This window comes from Sphaerodactylus townsendi, linkage group LG08 (genome assembly GCF_021028975.2).
Source record: "Sphaerodactylus townsendi isolate TG3544 linkage group LG08, MPM_Stown_v2.3, whole genome shotgun sequence".
Lineage (NCBI taxonomy): Eukaryota > Metazoa > Chordata > Lepidosauria > Squamata > Sphaerodactylidae > Sphaerodactylus > Sphaerodactylus townsendi.
Window position 1 is genome coordinate 4,921,598 of NC_059432.1, and position 23,314 is coordinate 4,944,911.

The 23,314-nt window shown below is 47.2% G+C and overlaps 1 protein-coding gene across 1 annotated transcript in view; it reads right to left on the bottom strand.

The window, feature by feature from the left end:
- LOC125437836 (fibroblast growth factor receptor 3-like) overlaps positions 1 to 23,314 on the bottom strand; it is a 116,190-nt gene that overhangs the window by 38,070 nt on the left and 54,806 nt on the right. The window contains exons 3-8 of the mRNA XM_048505849.1: positions 22,933 to 22,986; positions 17,961 to 18,130; positions 12,232 to 12,355; positions 9,456 to 9,646; positions 2,743 to 2,887; positions 318 to 505 (exon numbers count right to left, since the gene is read on the bottom strand). Of these exons, the coding sequence (XP_048361806.1) occupies positions 318 to 505; positions 2,743 to 2,887; positions 9,456 to 9,646; positions 12,232 to 12,355; positions 17,961 to 18,130; positions 22,933 to 22,986 (872 nt within the window). The remainder of the gene's footprint in view (positions 1 to 317; positions 506 to 2,742; positions 2,888 to 9,455; positions 9,647 to 12,231; positions 12,356 to 17,960; positions 18,131 to 22,932; positions 22,987 to 23,314) is intronic.

Sequence of the window (23,314 nt, forward strand, 5' to 3'; positions counted from 1 at the left end):
CAAACAAACAAAGCAAGCACGCATGCAAGCACGCATGCAAGCACGCATGCAAGCACGCACATTGGAGTTAACAAGTTTCACAAGAAGACAATCCAAGGATAAATGTAACATTCTAAATGGCCAGGCAGTGAAGACTGTGGTCTGCATATTCCTTGACGTGATTTTTAGCAAAAGCTGCCCATCGGACCATTTTCTTCACAATCAGTAGAGGGGGGAAAAAAATACTCAAGACGTCTGTGGGCCTAAATTTCCAGACCTCGCAATGAGATAGCCAAGGGAATAAGGAGAGTAAGAATCTTGTATCTACTTTCTGTTACCTGTCTCTTGAGCGGGAATTTGGAGACTTTCTGAATGGTGGTGGCGTTCATGGCTTTTTTGGTGGGCCGCTTAATCCGATAAATAATCACCACCGCTGCCACCAGTATGAAAAGGACAAAACCAGTCCCATAGCTCAGGATGCCAGCGTAAAGGGAGGCGGAGTCATCCACGGCCATGCGCTCTTCTGCTGTGGAGGAACACAGCTACATTAGGAGCAAAAAAGGGGGCGAAGTCTTCGTAAATTATATAACTGTCTTGGACCAGGGCCAGTTCCAGGCTTTGGGGGGAAAGGAGTCCCCCTCCCCTCGTCCTCCCCCCACTAGGCTCCTACACATGCCCTTCTCCCCTCTAGCCCACCCTCAAGCCTTTAAACTGCCTATATATCCATCCTCTGTGTTCTTGTGAGCTGTCCCACTGTGCGTGCTCTCCAACGCCCACAGTACTCTCCCCCAGAGGCGCTGCACAGCGAGCATCACTGGGGGCACAGTGGAGTGCTGGCGAATGAGTGTGAGTGTGTGTGCGGGGGGGGGGGGGGGACACACACAGCATGGTCTTTACCAGAAGACCTGGGCCCTGGCAACTGCCCCATCTCAGAATACTCGGATGTCAGTTCTGGCTCAGGTGCCAGAACATTACCTAAAACACAGGTGTCAAACTCGCGGCCCTCAAGATGTAATGGACTACCGTTCCCATCATCCCCTGCCAGCACGACGATGGCAGGGGATGATGGGAACTGTAGTCCATAACATCAGGAGGGCTGCAAGTTTGACACCTGTGACCTAAAAGGTTAAGAAATTGTCCAAGGGGCCACTAAATAGAAAACTGCTAAATATCAAAAACACCTGTGTATTTATTACAAATTAAAATCATCTATACTTGTGAAAGGCCCACAATAGCCTCCCTCATACATATAATATCACAATTTGAATACCCAGAAAGGTCCAAGGGAACATTTTTGGACTCTTCAAAACAGGCGCTTTGGGGCCAACTGGTCTCCCTCAGTGGTCAAAGGGAACACAGAAATACAGTGTCCAGCTACCAGACCTTTGCAAATTGCAATTATGACACTTTTTATGGCTCAGACCAATTGTGGGAGAGTTGTTTAAATTGGCCCCCAGGTCTTCCACACAGAGTCATGTCCTCTTAAAGAGTACAATACAATGTGCCAATCAGGCCCAATTCTGCTAAGGCAAGGGTCGGCAACTTTTAGCACCCAAAGAGCCATTCGGCCCCGCCTCCCTAAGCCCCGCCTTCAGCCAAGTGGGCAGGATAGACAGCGGCAGCAACGGCAACAACGGCAAGTTGCACTTGGGATGCGACGAGCACGCCTCCTTCCCCGCCCCCTCCTTCCTTCCTTCCTTCCTTCCTTCCTTCCTTCCTTCCTTCCTTCCTTCCTTCCTTCCTTCCTTCCTTCCTTCCTTCCTTCCTTCCTTCCTTCCTTCCTTCCTTCCTTCCTTCCTTCCTGTCTGTTTCACATGCTGGGACTGTTGAAGGTGGAATGAAAGAATACCCTATAAACGCTGCGGTGCCTGCACAGGCAAAGTTAACATGGAGAACGAACTCCCATGGATGTGCATTTTACACAGGGTACCAACATCCTCGCCCAACAAAAGTCCGAGGATGTTGAAAGCACCAGCCCCTTATATCCAGGGGACGTGTCACACTTACAGGAGGCAGGTTGTCGAACCCAAGAGGTATTCTGAGCCTGGTGTGGAATGTTTGCCTGGGAGTTTCTTAAACTAAAAATGAAACCGCCCGAAGGAGCACTTTCAACTCAATTCAGAAAAGTGAAAACCACACAATTTACTGACAATGAAGGGTTACGGCTCTCTAAGCTGTACACAGCCTGAGAACAGAAGAAGGTAACCCTTGATTTGATCTATAGCCGTGGTGGTGAACCTTTGGCACTCCAGAACCTTTGGCACTCCAGTAGATCAGTGGTGGTGAACCTTTGGCACTCCAGATGTTATGGACTACAATTCCCATCAGCACCTGCCAGCATGGTCAATTGGCCATGCTGGCAGGGGCTGATGGGAATTGTAGTCCATAACATCTGGAGTGCCAAAGGTTCGCCACCACTGATCTATAGTGTGTATAACGAGCATCCCTAAATCCACAACAGTGCATCCACTGAGGTGTTGAAGTCTGAATCATGCCAAATGGTTGTCACTGGAGACTACTTAGGCAGACTACCCATTCCCTAGGACACAGGCTCTGGACTGGATTGAGAAATAAACTATTTCCTGCCACCTGGATCTCGAGTTGCAAGCGTCAAGAACAGCGAACTTGATTTTTCAAGTATAGGAAGACTGGGAAAAACTCAACTGCCACATTTACAGAAGCTCAAGAGCTTGCATTTCTCAAGCTGTCACAGAGAACTCCATCAAGATGGAAAAAATGAAAAAAGCATCAGAGCGGAAGTACCTGGTAATATCGTCAGCCAAGCAGAATGGTGCGTATACCCAATAGAATTCCCAGCAAGACAAGTATATTCCCCAGCGTCATCAAAAGTAACATTGTGCAAGTATAGAATTTCTAGCTCCTTATCCGTTGTGTTAACACCTGCTGTCTACAGAGGAAAAACACGGGGGGAGAAAGAGAGAGAGAGAGAGAGAGAGGAGGAAGGAAAGACACCGGATAAGCCAAATTCCCAGAGAAGATAACACAGACAGATGCTCAGGCAAATTTCAAAAGCAGATCGTGATTTCGGAGATGTCGCTGACTTGCTCTGGTTCCCTACCATAACCAGACACGTAAAAAGGAGGGGAAAAGAGGTACCCATCACCAGACTCTTACTCTGTCCCACAAACATCACATGCAAGCAGAAGCATGAAGATAAAAAATCACCTCCACAATATGACTGTCTCATGGTTAGTGTGGCAAGGATGGGGGCGAAGAGAGAAGGCAAGGATTAAAGAGAAGCTCAGGTCAGTGAGGTGTTAGCTCAGCAAAGAGAGGGCAAAGGGGCTTCTTCGTTAACAAACCACCAGGCGTATCTGCCCTTCTATGGAGCTTCTGACAGATTCAGGTATTGCAACAGCTGGAAGATGCGTGGTGTCCGGAGTCCAAGCGCCCCAGGGAGGCAGCCTTTTATGGCTGAGTGTAAAAGGTGTTTGAAGATATGAAGGATGTGTGTGATTGCTAACGTGTGATCTATGACAGCCCAAACCAGAATGACAACAGCTATGGGCCCCTGGAAAAGGTGTGGAGGTGGGGCATAAGATCTCCCTTGGACACCATGCCACAGGTCTGATCTGGATCGGGCCCTCGTACCAATTTTAAAATGAAATGGTCACCGTCCCGTCTAGTTTGGCACTTAGAGAGACTTGGTTTGATGAATACCCGCATGAAGGAAATCTACTTAGATGATTACAAACTCATTAACTTGAGTTAACGGCATGCAGTGTTGCAGTGAGCACTAAAATGCAAGAGAAAGACAAGCGAACGAACTTTAGCCGACAGTCATCTATGTGGGGATTTTTCAGCACAGCTTGATTTTAAGCATTTAATTCAGACAAGGAAAGAAGCACGAAGAACAGACACGATTATCAGTCTGCAGGACGGAAAACAAAATAGGAACAGCGATTGTGACTGCGAGCGCCTGAAGGAGGTCACGGCTCATTTTTGCCTTTGGGACAGAGTTGAGCGTTTACCTGGGTCTGGTTTGCGAATGTGGAGCCAAAATGATTTTTCGGCTCTGCCTACGAAATTGTTGGCTCTACATAGATATTCGCCTTCATCTTGTTCTGTCACATTGAACAGATTTAGGTTAGCATCGGCTTCAGCGTTTTTGCTGATCCAAGACTGCAGAATAGACAGAAACCTGAACTTCAGTAAAACCAAACAACACGTCTCCATCACGCATACGACAGACAGGACAGGCATTTGTTATACTGTACCTTGCATTTTCTTTCAGAATACAAAAGACCATACATAAACCCAGAGAGACCAAAGCATTTTGAATATGCTAATTCTACAATTTTACAGAGAGACTATGTCCAACGTTAATCTACTTCCTTTCTGCCGTGGCTTCTTCGAATGTCCAGATGCAAAGTTCTTGTACTTTTAAAAAGTCTAATTCTGAGCACTGTTTCAATTTCCGCATTTTTCACTCACTGGGACTAGTTTCTGACTGAGATTTCCTGTCAGGCTTATGCCAGGCTAGCAGGGTTTCCCCGGAGTGATTTTTCTGTCATAACCATTTGTCTCATGAGCAACAAACTTGCTTGCTTTTTAGTAGTAATTATTCAACATTCATCTCTATTACAAACCTTTTGGGCTTTTCATTAAGACGTGGCTCGGTGGTCGAGCAACCGTTTGCATACAATAGGCCTTAGTTTCAATTCCCAGCATCTCCATTTTTTAAAAAAAAGGGGGGAGGGGAGGATCAGATGGGATAGACTTCCACCTGAGACCCCAGAAAGCTGCCATTAGTTAGAAGAAACAATACTGGAGGCTTGTTCACATTTAGTCAAGATTCTTGTCTCACACGCACGTGCGCGCACGCACGCACACACACACACAGACACACTGTAGGGCACAGGTATTTGTGCTCAGATATGAAATTATGAGAAAGACAATCACACCCGGAAAAGTTGAAGACGGCAGGAACAGAGGAAGCTCCCCCCATCTGGATGGATGAGGGCCATAACATTTTGGCTGCATGTACACTTTTAAGCAGGTTCTAACAGCTATATTTCCTCTCTGTTATCAGATCGCTTTATTTCACAGTGGTGTACTCTGATTCTCAGCAAGATTAAAGCAACTGGCTTGCCTGCGGAAATCCCTTCTCATGCTCACGACTGTGGAAGCCTGCAGGTTGGTCAAGGACAGACTCTTGGATCTTGACTCTCGTAACTCGATCCTCGCAGCTAAGACAACTTGTCCCCCTGCCACATTATTAATTCCATGTGAGTGTGGAGTTATGTCAGCATACCTTCGCATCTTGAGTAACCTCACCCAGAGGAGAGCCTTGGCTACCGCACGATGTAATGTGTTGCCATCAGCCCTTGTGGATGGGAGATGCAAAAATGTGGAACATTCTAAAATAGTTTGTTCTTGTGATTTGGTTACTGTCGAAACACTTGGCCATTCTCTGTTCGTATGCCCCAAGTATGATAAGATACGGATGAAATATATGAACTCCATTTTTTGCAGTGTTCCCAATGGCAAGAATGCTATAAAATGCCATATCCCCTGAATAGTCCTGATGCGCTTTTTTGTGAGAATGTTGCAAATTCCATTCTTGAGATCAGTCATTTCGAGTCGTGTTTTTTCTCACTTGTAATTTTTCTTTATTACGCACATCTGTTTTGTAATTTTTTGCTTTCTAATGCCAATAAAGGCCATTGTTGCTGCTGTTGTTGAACAGAGGAAGCCACGGCTCTCCATTTGCAAGACCTGAGCCACAGTGTCAACGATAGGACAATTTGGAGGACCTTGATCGATAGGGTCACCACAAGTCAGGCGTGACTTGATGGCACAACGCAACATATGAAATTATGGAGCCCAGGCCCTGCTAAAACCAAAATTATCCTTCAGAGGAAGTGATGGCCATTTCTACTGCATGAAGCCCCACATTCCTAAGGGCTTTGGGAACCCACGGTTTTGCTCCGTGTAGGCCTCGAGAAGCTTGTCACAGAGGATACAGTTGGGGTGGAGTCAATGACTGTAGCAGAGAGAAAGACATCTCTTTTTTTCTTTTTGCCAAGGTTAATCCAAACTTTCTCAGCTTCCTGAGAAAGAACAGAAAAGATGGTGGACATCAGGGAGCACAGTCACAGCCCCACACACTGTCGCGATGCACGGTTGACTCCAAGCAGATGCCAGACTTGCCCGGAGAGAGGCCGTGCCATTTGCTACACCTCCTCAGCAAGTTTCCCGAGGGCTGGGAGAGCTACATTGGAGGGGGGGGGGGGTGTCATTCAGTTTGCAGGTTGTAATGCTGGGGTCTGTGTAGGCCACTACGTGCACCCAAGGGCCCTCAGGATGCTTGGAGACTGAACAAAATGCTGATGTCGTAACAATACCAAAATCTGAACTGTGAATTTATCATTAATTCGCAGGGACATTATAAATCGAAAGCACTTAACACACACACAGTGTGTCTTGCGGCACAGTCCTATGGGGTGGGGGGAGCTGGCACAAGGCTGTGCTGGCATGTCGGTTCACCCTACAAGAATAAGTGGCACTTATACCAGCAAGGGGGGCCAACTGGGAGACTGGCGGGCACCAAAGACCTTGGCAGTGCCTGACACAGAAGAGAGCCTGACCCCAGAGCTGTGCTAGTTTCCAGGAAGATGTCAACACAACTGAGGGCATTCCAGGCTATTCTTGGGGGTCAACTCCCATCGGGCTTGAAGCATGGAAACACCCCCATTGTAGCTCTTAGACTAGGGGTCTGCAACCTGTGGCTCTCCAGATATTCATGGACTGCAATTCCCATCAGCCCCTGCCAGCATGGCCATGCTGGCAGGGGCTGATGGGAATTGTAGTCCATGAACATCTGGAGAGCCACAGGTTGCAGACCCCTGTCTTAGACTTATAGTGAGGCAACTTCAAAGCGGCTGGAGACTTTTAGCAGAGTCTTCACTGCACTCCCAAGATCGACGCTGCCTGGAAGCACTCTAGACTGCAGCCTGAGCCCAGATTGCCATAATACTCTTTTCACTGATGAGGATTTTTCTCCACACTGGAGTACTGCTTGTGTTCTGTATTTGCAATCAGGTACATAAAAGAGTTGCTTCTGATTCAACATATGACCAATTGGTTCCAGGGCTTCTTACGAGTGTAAAATCCTACACTGTAATTTACATTGGCCACTTTTGCCGCTTCTGTTATCAAATACGGGATGTGGAATGGTGCAGCATAACCCGATTACCTCAGCTCTCGGAACCTACATTGGGTCAGCATTGGGTGGCAGACCACCAAGGAAGGCTCCTAATGGGAAGGCAATGGTAAACAGCCACAGCTTCTCACTTACCTTGAATGGCCCTTGCTGGGTTCACCCAAGTCAGTTGCAAACAGTGGCGTAGAGCCAACGGGACAGGGGGTGCAACGCCCCGGGTTGGCACCGCGGTGGGGTGTGGTGGGTCATGGAGGTGGCATTCTGGGGTGTTCCAGGGCAGGGTGGGCAATGCTGCGGCAGGGGCGCAGGGCACACATGCGCCCCAGGCACAGTCCCCCCCCTCGCTCTGCCCCTGGTTGCAACTTAATGCACATGTGCGTGTTTTGTGCCATCAGGTTGCTTCTGACTTATGGTGACCCTATGGGTTAATGGCCTCCCAAACGTCCTACTGTTAATTGCCTTCCTCAGAATTTGCAAACAGAAGGCTGTGGCTTCCTTTGTAGAATCGGCCTATCTCATGTTGGGTCTTCCTCTTTTCCTGCCGCCTTCAACTTTTCCTAGCATTACTGTCTTTTCCAGCGACTCTTCTCTTTCCATTATGTGACCAAAGCACGACAGCCTCAGCTTATTCACTATATAGCTTCGAGGGAGAGTTCAGGTTTGTTTTGATCTAGAACCCACTGGTTTATCTTTTCGGCTGTCCACAGTATCCACAACACTCTCCTCCAACACCACATTTCGACTGACTTTCTTCCTATCAGTTTTCTCCACTGTCCAGCTTTCACACCCATCCGTAGTAATGAGGAATACTATGGTGTGAATTAACTTGATCGTGGTGGCCAGCAACACATCCTCCCATGTAGGAATCTTTTCTAACTGTTTCATGGCTGCCCTTCCCAATTTCCATCTTCTTCTGATTTTACAGTTGCAGTATTCCTTTTAGTTGAGGATCGAGTGAAGGAACAGGTGAGGAGTGGTGGACTCTGGGAAAGCGGATTGGATTCCCCACTCTTACACACGAGCGGCAGACTCTTATCTGGAGAACTGGGTTCGATTCCCCACTCCTCCACATGAAACTTGCTGGGTGACCTTAGGCCAGTCACAGTTCTCTCAGGACTCTCTCAGCCCCACCTACCTCACAAGGGGTCTGTTGTGGGGAGGGGAAGGCATAGTGGTTAAGAGCAGCAGACTCTAATCTGGAGAACTGGGTTTGATTCTCTCCTCCTCCATATGAGAAGAGGACTCTAATGTCATGAACCATGTTTGATTTCTCTGCTCCTCCACATAAAGCCTGCTGGGTGACCTTGGGCCAGGCCAGTCAAATAGGCACTGTCCTCAAGCTGCCCTCTACCCAAACTGAATGTGAGACACCAAATTTTGCTCCCCTTCAGTATTTATTTATTTACTTACACACGGAGTTGCCTTAAACTGAATCAAAGCACTGGTCCATCAGGGTCAGTACTGTCTATTCCAGGGGTCTGCAACCTGCGGCTCTCCAGATGTTCATGGACTACAAATCCCATCAGCCCCTACCAGCATGGCCAGTTGGCCATGCTGGCAGGGGCTAATGGGAATTGTAGTCCATGAACATCTGGAGAGCCACAGGTTGCAGACCCCTGGTCTATTCAGACCAGCAATAACTCTCCAGGGTCTCAGATGGAGGTCTTACAAATCACCTGCTGCCTAGGTCTTTTAACTGGGAATGGTGGGAAATCTGGGACCTCTGTATGGAAAATGGAGGGTCATTTGCTGAGACTCCGCCCCTCCCAAATTTCTCCTTGTTTCATTTATATTCACCCCAATGGGGAGCCAAAGCAGCTCAAACTATTCTTCAAGGCCAGGAGCTTATACCATCTTTTATTCAATAAACTCTCAAATCCTAAATACATCATTCCCAAGCAACCTTTTTTTCCCCCAACCAAGCAACAAAACACTCCATTTAATTTCCTTTACTATGACCCACGGATCAAATGTAATGAAACAAAAAAAAATCACCTCTTATAACAGTATAATAATATAATATCTTGGAATGGAGAGTCATATGGAACTCAAGTACGATGGTAAATCAGGTTGTCTAGCAGTGGTCCATTAAAATACCTCTTCGTATTGTTATCACAGGTCAGGTAGGATTTTGCAGTTGGCTCATCTCAAAAGACCAACTCGGTCAGCGGAATGTTTTGTGTTCTGGTCTGCAGATAACTGCCCGTGTGAAACCATGCAGCTTTCAAATCAACACACTCTGCACCTCTAAGGTGCAGCCGGCTCAGGTGAGATGTTGCCAGGTACCAACCTTCAGAACTGTGACATAAGGAGTCCCGTCAGGCCCATATTTGCTGCCATTCACTTCCACATGTTTCAGCCACTGGATGTGGGGCTGAGCATCGCTGTACACCTTGCAGTGAAATTCCACATCACTCCCAACCACCACAGTCTGGTTGGCGGGCAGCCCAGCCTGGAGAATGGGACGATGGGGTGATCTCTCTACACCAGGGAAAAAGGAGGGAGGGGGAGGTTTACTCTTTTCCTGGGAGTTCACGAGAAGCCATCCACCCCCTTTCAGCAAACAAAGCTTTTGTGTACTTAAGAGTGCTGCAAAATAGTGCATTCAACAAAAAATGATCCATCAGATCCTCTGAAGATGCCAGCCACAGATGCAGGCGAAACGTCAGGAGAGAATGCTGCTAGAACACGGCCAGACAGCCCGGAAACCACACAGCACCCCAAAGCTAACAAATGTTTTAAATAATAAATAAAAAGATAAAGCTAGCCAGGCATATGCTCGCTTTAATGGACAATGGGGAGGTTTGCTGAACTAGAAACAGCCGACATATTCAGATCCACTGGTATGACACAATCGCCCTTCTGGATTCTTCTTTCTAAATCCAGGCCAAAAGCCAAGGGCAACTTCACAGGCCGCCCAGAGAGGCAGTAAAATAAACTAACACCAGGCAGGCCACAGTGACTTTTCTGACAAAGGCAACAAGAATTTTTCTCTGTAACATATAATTACAGTCTACAACTTGTCAGAATGACAGGGAATCCCCAGATAACTCTCTGTGTCGGAAGCACCAACAGAAATGCAAATTTCATGTCAAGGAAACTCAAAGTACCAAGTTGGGATACATTGTAGAAATAGTTTCAGTGGGTAGCCACGATGGTCTGCAGTAGAAGGATAAGATTTGAGTCCAGTAGCCCCTTAGAAGGCAGATAAGATTCTTGCAATATGGACTTTTGAGACTCAAAGTTCCGTTGTAAAACATTTCTGATGTTTTACTAGTTTACTCGCAAAACCTTCCCTTCATCTGTTTCTGAAGGCCGCATACTAAGAAGATTTCCAATCAAGAGGGACAATGTCCTTGTAAAACTGAACACACAGAAACGATAGAACGTGTGCCGCTCCAGCGTCAGTACTACAAAGACACGCTGTGATGAGGTCGCCAATTTTATTATGGAGATAGCTGAGAGTATCTAATAGTATGTATCTGTTATGGTCCTTTGGGGTTTTTTTGCTTTTTGCGATGTATTTATTTTGCTTCCTGATTATGCCAATATAGGCGTATGTATGTATGTATGTATGTATGTATGTATGTATGTATGTATGTATGTATGTATGTATGTACCATGTTTCCCCGAATATAAGACAGTGTCTTATATTAATTTTTGCTCCCAAAGATGCGCTATGTCTTATTTTCAGGGGATGTCTTATATTTCTGTGTTCTGTTCGTCGGGCATGCTTCCAAACAAAAACTTTGCTATGTCTTACTTTTGGGGGATGCCTTATATTTAGCACTTCAGCAAAACCTCTACTATGTCTTATTTTTCGGGGATGTCTTATATTAGGGGAAACAGGGTATGTATGTATGTATGTATGTATGTATGTATGTATGTATGTATGTATGTATGTACCATGTTTCCCCGAATATAAGACAGTGTCTTATATTAATTTTTGCTCCCAAAGATGCGCTATGTCTTATTTTCAGGGGATGTCTTATATTTCTGTGTTCTGTTCGTCGGGCATGCTTCCAAACAAAAACTTTGCTATGTCTTACTTTTGGGGGATGCCTTATATTTAGCACTTCAGCAAAACCTCTACTATGTCTTATTTTTCGGGGATGTCTTATATTAGGGGAAACAGGGTATGTATGTATGTATGTATGTATGTATGTATGTATGTATGTATGTATGTATGTATGTATGTACTACAAAAACATGCGTACCAGTCTTCTCTCACCACTGCTATGTAGATTACCAGGTCACACAGGACAATTTTATACTTCTATGCTGCTCACAGATACCAATTCTGATACAACATACAATCTTGCTAGGTTGTGTGCAGCTGCACTTGGCATAGGATAGTCCATGCCATAAAATCAATTTGATAGTTATAGCATTTTATCTGTCAATTTCATTGTGCCTTGTGCCTATTCTTCTTTTTAGCTTTAAGCTCTTTGCTTTCTTTTAACTGAATACTATATTTACTTTGTGCTGGTTTATGCTGGTCTATGACTATAATAAAGTTTGATTCTGGTTTACTCACGTTATTTTTCCCCGCTTCATTTCCAACCCCCAGTTTTGACTTTTTAAAAACTGAAAACCACAAGAGAGCTGGTAAAAGAAAAATGCGGAAGGGGGTGAGGACTGGACTGGTTGGTTGCTGGAGCAAGAGGCAGGAAACAACCATCACTGCAGCAGAAGAAAGAAGTCCAGGACACAACCCAGAATTCCCTTCACCTGCACACCCCTTCCTGACTTTGCAAGCCTTCCTCTTTTCTCCTGTTTGTTCTCTCAGCTCTCGACGCTTGAGCAGCGGATCCTGCTTGGCTCTCTCATATTTAGGCTGGATTTCTGCTCCAGCCCCGGTCACTATGGTGTCTGGCCCAATCTTTTTCTCATGGTCCTCATCACAGGTGAGGCAGTTGCCATGGGAACCAGCTCCAGCCATTTGTCCAGATATTTCCCTCATTTTCTGTACATCTTTTATGGGACAGTGCTCCGTAGAAATGAACCACCTCTACCTGAAATGCACATTGATCCCCTGACTCAAACTGGGAGGAACGCATGCTCACCAAGAACATCGAGTTGGTACGTATGCTGAATGCGGCCATATTTATTCTGAACCACACAGGTGTAGTTGCCTCGATCAGACGGGACCACGCTTTCCATGACGAGGCTCCACTGCAGATGCCGCAGCTGCAAAGGGAAACAACCCCCACAAAGTTAACTATTTATAAAAGTGTGCAGCCTTCATCTCAAGAAAAGAAGAGGGGAAAATCCGGTCCTTCTTACTTATACCTTTAACATTAGAAGAAGAAGAAGAAGAAGAAGAAGAAGAAGAAGAAGAAGAAGAAGAAGAAGAAGAAGAAGAAGAAGAAGAAGAAGAAGAAGAAGAAGAAGAAGAAGAAGAAGAAGAAGAAGAAGAAGAAGAAGAAGAGGAAGAGGAAGAGGAAGAGGAGGAGGAAGAGGAGGAAGAGGAAGAGGAAGAGGAAGAGGAGGAGGAAGAGGAGGAGGAGGAGGAGGAGGAGGAGTTTGGATTTATATCCCCCCTTTCTCTCCTGCAGGAGACTCAAAGGGGCTTACAATCTCCTTGCCCTTCCCCCCTCACAACAAACACCCTGTGAGGTAGGTGGGGCTGAGAGAGCTTCGAGAAGCTGTGACTAGCCCAAGGTCACCCAGCTGGCATGTGTGGGAGTGTACAGACTAATCTGAATTCCCCAGAGAAGCCTCCACAGCTCAGGCGGCAGAGCTGGGAATCAAACCCGGTTCCTCCAGATTAGATACACGAGCTCTTAACCTCCTACGCCACTGCTTCCCTAACTAACATTAGGGAAATGTTAGTTAAAGGATAAAGAAACCTTGAATAAACAATGAACTGGACTGAACGCGAGCAATTCCTCACATCAATCCACTTTCAAAAATGTGCCAATTAAATGATAGCCCCTTCTTACAGTGCTAGGAGCCAGCATGGAGCATGGTGGTTGACAGCGAAGGATTCTAATCTTGAGAACTGCATTTGATTCCCCGCTCCTCCACATGAGCGGCGGACTTTAAACTGGAGGACTAGGTTTGATTCCCTGCTCCTCCATGTGAAGCCTGCTGGGTGGCCTGGGCCACTCACAGTTCTCTCAGAACTCTCTCCGCCCCACCTACTGCACAAAGTGCCTGTTGAGGGGAGAGGAAGGGAAGGAATTTGTAAGCCTCTTTGAGACTCCTTCCAGGAGAGAAAGGGGGGTATAAATCCAAACCCTTCTTCTAAATACTCACAGAAGGAGACGAAGAAATTGCTGGACGAAGCCTGCTGTTGGGCATCCCAACAACCCAATGACTGGGGTTAGTTTGGATTTTGAAGAGTTTGGATTTATATCCCCCCTTTCTCTCCTGCAGGAGACTCAAAGGGGCTGACAATCTCCTTGCCCTTCCCCCCTCACAACACACACCCTGTGAGGTGGGTGGGGCTGAGAGAGCTCCGAGAAGCTGTGACTAGCCCAAGGTCACCCAGCTGGCGTGTGTGGGAGTGCACAGGCTAATCTGAATTCCCCAGATAAGCCTGCACAGCTCAGGCAGCAGAGCTGAGAATCAAACCCGGTTCCTCCAGATTAGATACACGAGCTCTTAACCTCCTACGCCATCGCTGCTCCTTGGGTTAGCAAGCAGCAGTCCTTGACTTTGCCTACCCTTTCCTTCCACCACCTCTTGGCAAGGGAGTCCCCACCTTTTTGAGTACCGTTGGAATTCTGACCCAGAGTGGTGGGCACAACCCAAAATGACGGCCACAGGAGGCTGAGCCAAACACACAATGACAGGGAGGTTATGCACAACTAATATAACTCCTCAGGATTTCAAACAGACGCTCCATTTAACAGAAGGATTTTGAAAATGAACATACTGTCTAAAAATATTTTTTGTGCCCAGTTTACCTTTGGTCACACAGTGACCATCCTTGTACTGAGGTAGCAGCAGCTGCCAAAGCAGTGTTTTTAAAGATTTGTACAGTCAATTAGAACTCCAGTGGTCAGTCAGAAGCCTGCCAGGCAAAAGCGGTCAATTACCTTCACAGGTGAGACAGTTGCATGGGAACTAGATCTGTTTCCCCTCTATTTATGATGCTCCCTTCTCTCTTCCTTGTAGGCCTGGCAGAATCTGGGCCGTTTATGCACAGCACGGCACAAATAAGAAGTCCTGGGGACGCCTTTAAAAAAGCCTCCTTTTCATTTTTTTGTTTGGACAAAAAAGGCAACCGAGGAGGAAAAAGGCTCCTCCCCGAAGATCATTTCCTCCCACCTGAGTTTAAAGCTCTTGTGCCCAACAGGGATTCTCTGAGCCTGCAGCTTTTTGCTTGAGGTTTTCCCAGGACATTTGCTCCGCAGGCTCTGATATGGGTGTTTTCTCAGCCCATAAACTGGATGGTTGTACTCTGGTCGTCCTGCCAATTCTGGCAATATATAGTTGGGCATCCCAATTGGATAGCTTCAAAGACAGCTCATCGAAAATAACAAAGGGAAACTACATATTGCTGGAGTCAGCAGACAAACTAAGTATAACCATGTACTTTTTGGGCTGAAAATGGGCCCAGCAGCGGAGCCTGCAGGGCAACCATCCCAGGAAAACCTTAAGCAAAAAGCTGCAGGCGCAGAGAATCCCTGCAGCACCACAAAATGTCGGGTGCGAGTGGCGGAGGAAACTGACCAGCCAGCTTTAACGGTCGAGTGGGAAAAATAAGACATCTCCTCCGCTCCTGAGCTCCGCTCAGCAAGAGGAGACAACTTGCAGAGGACTTGGGGAAAGAAAGATCGGTAGGTTTGCATCCTCAAAATAGGATGGCTTGAGAAGAAATAAGGCATCTTCAGGACCTCTTGTGGAAAAAGTTGTTCCCCCACATGGAAATGGCGTCGGAGGTATTATTTCCCTGTTTTGCTTCCCCACATGGAAGAGCAAAAAAAGAGAAATAACTCCCAAGTGCTGTTTTGACTTGAGGGTTGCTAAGCAACCTCCAAGATGGCAGCTGCTCTCATGACATTCATCATGAGAGCTCTTTTTTGTTTCTTTCAGTTCAGGAATTTGTAAATCCTTGTCACCTTATTTTTCACTTTTCAAGTTTCTCTGCAGTCTTGGGGGCTCACCCAGGTTACGGAAAAACCCCACTTCTCTGTACATGGCCTGGTTCTGCTTGAGTTTGACCTACACCTTTGGCCATGTTCAGAGTTAGATATGATGATTTAGAAGCAATAAAATGTCATGTAGCGTGAAATACATATGGCTGTATCCACAATTGCTGCTTGATTTTCCTGCGTGCATGACTGCCACAGCACAATGTCCACAGTGTATGAATCTGTGCGGCAAGCCATTAAGTAAAACATGTTTGTACCTCAGATGGCGTCTGGCCAGAAAACCCCTCACTGAGGAGACTATCCCTCCCTTCATGTCTCATGACCTGCAAGAATGTCTGAATGAACTTCATTCTTCTAGAAATGACAGGCTGAGACAGTTGCCCACACTGGTTGTCCAAATATTGAACACAAGGTATCTCCTGTGCTCCGTCAGCCCTGTGCTCACGGTTTACAAAAGTCTGTGTTTCCCAAAAGCACAACTCACAGCTTTGCAAGATGGCACAAGCTTGGGGGCAGCATTTGTAGGGGTAGGGCATCAGAAAGTCCCAGGTTCAATTCCCGGCACCACCACAGTTTTTAAAAGGACCAAGCATAGTGTGACCAGACGTCCAACTTATGGTGGGACAGTCCCGCTTTTAAACAATTTGTCCCGCGTCCCGCGGGGTTTTTTAAATGTCCCGATTTTTGGAAGGCTGCCGTACTGCCTTCTGGGGCGCTCCCCTTTTCCTGCCCTGTCACAGGGTGGGAAACCGGGGAGCGCCCCAGAAGGCAGTGCAGCAGCTCTCGCGCTGTTGCACTGCCTTCTGGGGCGCTCCCGTTTCCCACCCTGAAACCGGGGAGCGCCCCAGAAGGCAGTGCGCTCCTGTGGCCGCATGCGCGCACGTGTCCCGCTTTAAAAAGGTGAAAATCTGGTCACCTTAACCAAGCAGAAGAAGAGAAGAAGAGAAGAAGAGTTTTGGATTTATATCCCCCCTTTCTCTCCTGCAGGAGACTCAAAGGGGCTTACAATCTCCCTGCCCTTCCCCCCTCACAACAAACACCCTGTGAGGTAGGTGGGGCTGAGAGAGCTCTGAGAAGCTGTGACTAGCCCAAGGTCACCCAGCTGGCGTGTGTGGGAGTGTACAGGCTAATCTGAATTCCCCAGATAAGCCTCCACAGCTCAAGCGGCAGAGCGGGGAATCAAACCCGATTCCTCCAGATTAGATACATGAGCTCTTAACCTCCTACACCACTGCTGCGTAGGCAGGTAGTGTGAAAGACTTCCGCCTGAGGCCCTGGAGAGCAGCTGCCAGTCTGAGGAGACAATACTGAACTTTGATCGACCACGGGTCTGGTTCAGCAGGAAGCTGCTTCACATGGCCAACAGTGGCTGGAAAGATGCTTAACCTCTAGGCCAGGGGTCTGCAACCTGCGGCTCTCCAGATGTTCGTGGACTACAATTCCCTTCAGCCCCTGCCAGCATGGCCAATTGGGGCTGATGGGAATTGTAGTCCATGGACATCTAGAGAGCCGCAGGTTGCAGACCTCTGCTCTAGGCCATTTCCCCCTCCGCTTGGCTCTCTTACAATTTCAAGAATCCAGCTCTGACCAGACACGGGCAAGAAGCACAAACTTCTTAACCACTTAAAAAATGGTCGAACATCACAAGTATGTCAGTCATACCAAGCATGTTAATCGTACTAATATTTGGGGGCAGTTATCCTGTATTTTTTTTTTTTAAATGTCAGACATATTCTTGAAGAAAACAGTCATGTGAGAATACCAGTTACACTGGATCTTGGAAAGCAAACTTTTAAATTTAGCTGCAGCCCATGTCTTGTGCGGATTTCTCATGAGGCTTTCTCCACGGTCTCTCTAGCCACCTGCTGTGTCTGCCTGGGCCTTAGCAGGTATGACAAGATGCCTGACAGCAACCATGTTAGCTGACTGGGTCATTTTCTCATTCCAGGGCTCAGATAAAGTGCGGCCGCGCCTGAAACGCAGCCGCCGTTGCGGGAGGAATGAGGGGCCCGGCGAAGGCTCTAGGCCCGTTTGCGCAGGCGCGGCCGACCCACGCATGCGCAGAGGGCCAGGCAGCTCAAGCCCATCCTGCGCAAGCGCAGGGGGTCCCAGCTGATTGGTGGCGTGCTCTCGCGATGCGCGGGAGCACATCATCGGAGTGGGCCGGAGGTAGGGTCTATAAAAGGCCCTGCCTCGTGGTCACCGGCCCCACTCCGCATCGGAACGTTGAGGGGTCAGTAGGAACACCAACTGTATCAACAGGAAAATCCTCTACATGACATTTGGATCCATCTGGCTCTGGGGACTGATCATTTTAATAGATAACCATTTTAATAGAACCCCCCCATGCCTGCAAAGTACCCCACCCAAACAGATAATGATCAGTGGTGAGAAAGGAACCGTCACCAGTTCTTCCACCTTCAAATCACCAATTCTTCTTCTACTTCTAACATTCTTTCAAGATCAAACAGCAAGGAGGAGAGAAGTGTAATTTCCTCTATTTCGGCGTTTCACTCTGAGCTTTGTGGAGGGGACTTTTCCAGAGTTTTACCTGAAATCCCCCTGAATTGGAGACAGCAGCGCCCAAGCCTGAGATCTTCCGTGGGCCCCTCTCTCTCTCTGAACAATGCCCTTCCTCGAAAAGGTACACATTCTAGAGGTTAATAAAGCAGAATTAAGGTTAGCCTTACCTTGATGCCCCCAATCCGGTGCTCTCCTTTGAATTCTCTGCCATTTTTCAACCAGTGTATGGAAGGAGGGGGGTGGCCTGCCGCCGGGCAGCGAAAGCGAACTGTGTTTGCAGCCGGTACTGCCAGAAGTTTCCGTTCCATCCTTTCCCGACGAGTCCAGGAAGGGGCAGCTGCAGAGACAGAATAAAGAGAGTCGCTGAAGAAACACACTGTATAACTATCAGGAGTCCACAACCTTCTTGAGCCTGTGGGTACTTTGGGAATTCTGGCACAGTGTGGTCAGAGTCATCACAAAATGGCTTGGGCAGAAGGTCAAACCAGTCACAAAATGGCTGCTGCAGCTTATATTCAGTCACGCAAAAGCAAAAAGCAAAAGCATTTTATTGTCATTGTGCACGCACAACGAAATTTACAGCAGCATTCCTCGATGCACACAATTTCAGACTCATACCCCGTCCTCACTTTCCCCTTCCTCCACCCATCCCTACACAGCCCCAAACACATCAACACGAAGCCACAGAGTTTAGCATAGCCACAGCTCTAGAGTAGAAGCTGTCTCTAAGCCTCTTTGTCCTAGTTTTGATAGACCTGTATCGTCTGCCGGATGGTAACAGTTCAAAAAGACAGTGTGCTTTCACCCAGTGAAGATCCGTGGGCTGTGAGGGCAACTCTTGTCAAAGTCAAAAATTTTAAACATGTCCACAGCCAATCAAATCTCCAGCAGCCAATCAGAAGTCTTACTGGGCACCAAGAAAGGTGTTGGTGGCCTCCGTGGTACATGTCCACCAAGCCTGGGACCCCAACCTACTTTTTATAATTGCTGCTCAATCAACAATGTGATACAGGGCTTAATCTGTTGGACTAGGTAGGACTTGAGAAATCCAACTTCAGATCTCCGCTCACATCATGGAAGCTTGCTGGGGGGCCTTGGGCAGTCACACCTCCCGCCTCGACCCTGGCAAGCATTTGCGTGGGAGACCTCCAAGAAACACTTACGGCGGCCCTTGAGGATTTTTGAGACAAGAGGTGTTTGGCCATGACTCGAAGGCAGGCAACGGCAAACCACCCTTAAAACACCTCTTGCCTTGAAAATTCTCAAGGGCCGCCGTAACTTGTGACTTGACAGCGAAAAAAGGCACCACAACAGCCAAAATGGCTCGCATTCAAATCATGTGGCACGTATAAATATTAGGTGGCCAGTACGTACTTCAGAGAAAGACCCTTTTTACTGGGCAAGGTGAAGTATGGGACCCTGGTTCAGTCCCACCATCAGCGCACTGTGCTTAAACTGATCCTGCCAATCTGGTTTAGCGGCAATCGGCACATGGGTGTTGCAAGGATGTCAGGAATCAGGTTTGCCAATTTTGCATGCCTGGTGATTGCCAAACCTCTTGGTCTGAAGTGTTCCGAGGAACCCTGTCCGACAACGAGGCGTTCATGTTTACATTCTTTGTTTATCTCCACTCTGCTGTACAGGTTCATAAAACCTTGGAACCCCGACTCCAGGATGATTTAAATCACTCGTCAAGAACATTGATCTAATCACCATTTGCGATAAAAAGCTTGTGCATGTTCGCTGTCATCACCATAACACCTAGTCTTCCCAACTGAAGAGACAGGGAGACATTTCGTTCACAGAAATGTACGCAACATATATTTTAGATCAGTGGTTTATTTCAAATCTGGTTTTGTTCTGTTTGGAGAGCCAGTGTGGTGTAGTGGTTAAGAGCATGTGGACTCTAATCTGAAGAACCAAGTTTGATTCCCCACTCCTCTACATGAGTGGTGGACTCTTATCTGGTCAACCAGGTTTGTTTCCCCACTCCTACATTCCTGCTGGGTGATCCTGGGCCAGTCACAGTTCTCTCCAAACTCTCTCAGCCCCACCAACCTCACAAGGTGTCTGTTGAGGGGAGAGAAAGGGAAGGAGTTTGTAGGCCCCTTGGAGTCTCCTTACAGGAGAGAAAGGGGGTATAAATCCAAACTCTTCTTCTTCTTTGAGCCAGAATCAGAAAACAGAATGGTAATTAGATTATTTGACTGACCCAAGCTAATTCTGTGAAGTTATTTGCATGCCTGTGATATTGTTAGAGGTGTCAGGTTTTCATTCTGTGTTTAGCCTCCACCTCTATCATCCCATTACTTCCAAGTCAAATTTTGCTTTTTCTCTTGGATCAGCTCAAACAGCAGCGACTTCAGGCAACTATGAACACACATGTTATTTGAATGCATATGATCCAGCTAAACTATTTAATAAAGTTGAAATATCCAGCAACAGACTCCCCTCACATTTAAAAAGGCTTCTTCGCCCCAATCTTGTGCAATTTTCTAGACAGAGCTGAGACATTTTAAGCATCCCTTCTCTTGTTAGATCCTTGTTCAGTCTACTTAATAAGAAAGCATTTGGTTAAACTTTTTTCTTAACTCTGCACTGATCATGGACGTTAGATTCACAAGACTATGGAAATTTGACGGTGGGCATGTTTTCTCTGATGCGTTGCTCTCTCTATCGGCTGCATTTTTGTGGGATGATCTCTCATCGCAATAATGAAATGGACTGATTGAAAAAAAGGCTCTTTTTATGTTCTTTAGCACACACAACTGTCTCTGCTTAAAGGAAGAAATGTGACGCTTTCAAGGCTCGGGCTGGCCTCCTGCCAAAGGGAAAGTAAGTACAATAGCCCCACTGAGCCAGATGGCCAGCGAGACCCTTTTGAGCCAGGCTAGCCCTGGAAGAAGGTCCGGAAGAACTGAACTGTTTCCAGTACAACAAAGATGAGGGGAAATGGAAACTCTTGTTCGTTCAGCTTCAAGTCTAGGAGAATATCTAGAATGATTGGAAAGACTTCTCTCAGTTCCTCTCCACTGCCAGCAGGAGGTGGTTTCCTGCTCCAAGCATGGTTGTCCGCTCTGGGTTGGAAGATTTTGGGAGTAGATCCTGGGGGGGGGACAAGGTTTGGAGAGGGGAAGGACTTCAGTGGACTATAATGCCACAGAGTCCACTTTCCAAAGTGGCCATTTTCTCTAGGTCCTAGGGGAGCAAGTCTTTGTCACCAGGAGATCAGTTGTGATCCTAGGAGATCTCCAGCCATCACCTGGAGGATAGCAAACCCTAACCAGAGGGCCAGAAGATCATAAATTAGAAGACAATCTTCCAGAAGGGGTGTGTGTGCTACATGTCAAAGCAAGTCACTTCTGACTTATGGCGACCCTATTAATAACATCCAAAAGGTCCTATTCCAGTGGTGGCGAACCTTTGGCACTCCAGATGTTATGGACTACAATTCCCATCAGCCCCTGCCAGCATGGCCAATTGGCCATGCTGGAAGGGGCTGATAGGAATTGTAGTCCATAACATCTGGAGTGCCAAAGGTTCGCCACCATTGTCCTATTCATTGAGATTCCTGCAAGGTCTTGTGAACTGAGGGTCAAGACCAGTGGTGAGATCCAAAAATTTTAGTAACAGGTTCCCATGGTGGTGGGATTCAAACTGTGGCGTAGCGTCAATGGGCTGGGCGGGGCACAACGGGGGCGTGGCCGGGCATTCTGGGGGCGGGGCATTCCTGGGCGGGGCTGTGGCAAGGACGCAGCCGCTGCGCCGGTCCTTGGGCGGGAAACGAATGCACGCAGGCGCAGGCTGCCACGCACACCGGTGCACCTCCTGCTAGACTGCTTCAAGCTCTGCGCGCTACTGCTGAGAGGAGGGGCGTAACTAAGGCAAAAATCACGTGGCAAAATCACCAATTAGTAACCCCCTCTCGGCACACACAAATAATTAGTAACCTACTCTCGGGAACCTGTGAGAACCTGCTGGATCCCACCTCTGGTCAAGACACCCTCTCTTGATATGATCCATCTGATGCTGGATCATCCATTTCCTCTTCAGCTTTTCCACAAGGGTGAGAAGAAACGCCCAATGATCAGTACAGCTAACATGCAGAAATAAAGTTATGTGAAAGGAATTCACAAGAAACCCAGGCCAGAGAATAGCCAAGAGAAAATTATGTGAGTGCTGCCATCACAGCAGAGAAGTGAGCATGTCCCCAAGTGAGGGCAAGGGGAAGTTGGAGTGACCTGCAGCAAACTAGGTAACTGAGAGAAGGGCCCAAAATTCTGTATCTCAATCAGGATTAGGAATACCCCTTGACAAACTGGACCAGTGCCAACATCCCTCAAGGAGACCACACAGAAACGATGGGGTGAGCATCCGATCCAAAGTTGCACATGCGAAAGCTGATCTGATTACCTGTGACAGGGCGGGAAACCGGGGAGCGCCCCAGAAGGCAGTGCAAAAATCGGGATGGTTCAAAAAACCCACGGGACGCGGGACAAATTGTTTTAAGGCGAGACTGTCCCACCAAAAGCGGGACGTCTAGTCACCATAACCAAACGGCTACTGTAGGCCACGTCCTCCACCCCCAATCAAATACTCAACAAAAAGCAGGGAGAGAGGAGAACTCAGCCACAACAATACCAGGAGCCTCAGAGGTTCAGCTGAAAACTGTGAAATCTATAACAAAATACGTATCGTCGAAGGCTTTCGCAGCTGGAAAAATGAAGGGCTCCCACGATCCTCCGGAGACAACTCCAAGCTAACTTTTTCGCAAAGTGAACCACCCCAAAAAATGCTTGAAATGTCCTTCAGTACTATCCTTACACTTACAGAACAACCAGATGTCATTTCCCCCCAAATCCTAACAAGGTATTCTAAACCCTAAGGCAGTGGTGGCGAACCTATGGCACTCCAGATGTTCATGGACTACAATTCCCATCAGCCCCTGCCACCATGGCCAATTGGAATTGTAGACCATGAACATCTGGAGTGCCATAGGTTCACCACCGTGGCCCTAAGGTAATAATCTACATTTTTTTTTTCAAAAAGTGAAAATCTTGTGTATTAAATCCAGGTTTCATTTGCTATGAGCGCTGCTGATGGACAACAGCACAAGTGTCACCAAGCCCAGGTATTTACCTCTGTCTTCAGATTCATCATCATCATCTTCATCATCGCCCGATGATGGAGGATCTGGAGAGAAGTGGAGGGATGGAAAAAAGGAAGTTACATGTTGTGGAAACTCTTGAGCTCATCGCTGCAATGATAACGCGATTCATGCAAACTGACTGCAATTTAATGAAGCCCTTTCCGAGTCGTCGTAATTTTGGATGCGTACTGGGAGAGAGTGTGCTCAGCATATTTCTCTTTATATGTGAAGTCGCCATTTTGTGCGAAGAACACATATTTTCTGGTACATACAAATACAGTTCCATATTAAAAAGTAACAATAATCTACAGGTAACAATAAAAAGTAACAATAACAATAAAAAGTAACAATAATCAACAGGTTTCCTGTTGT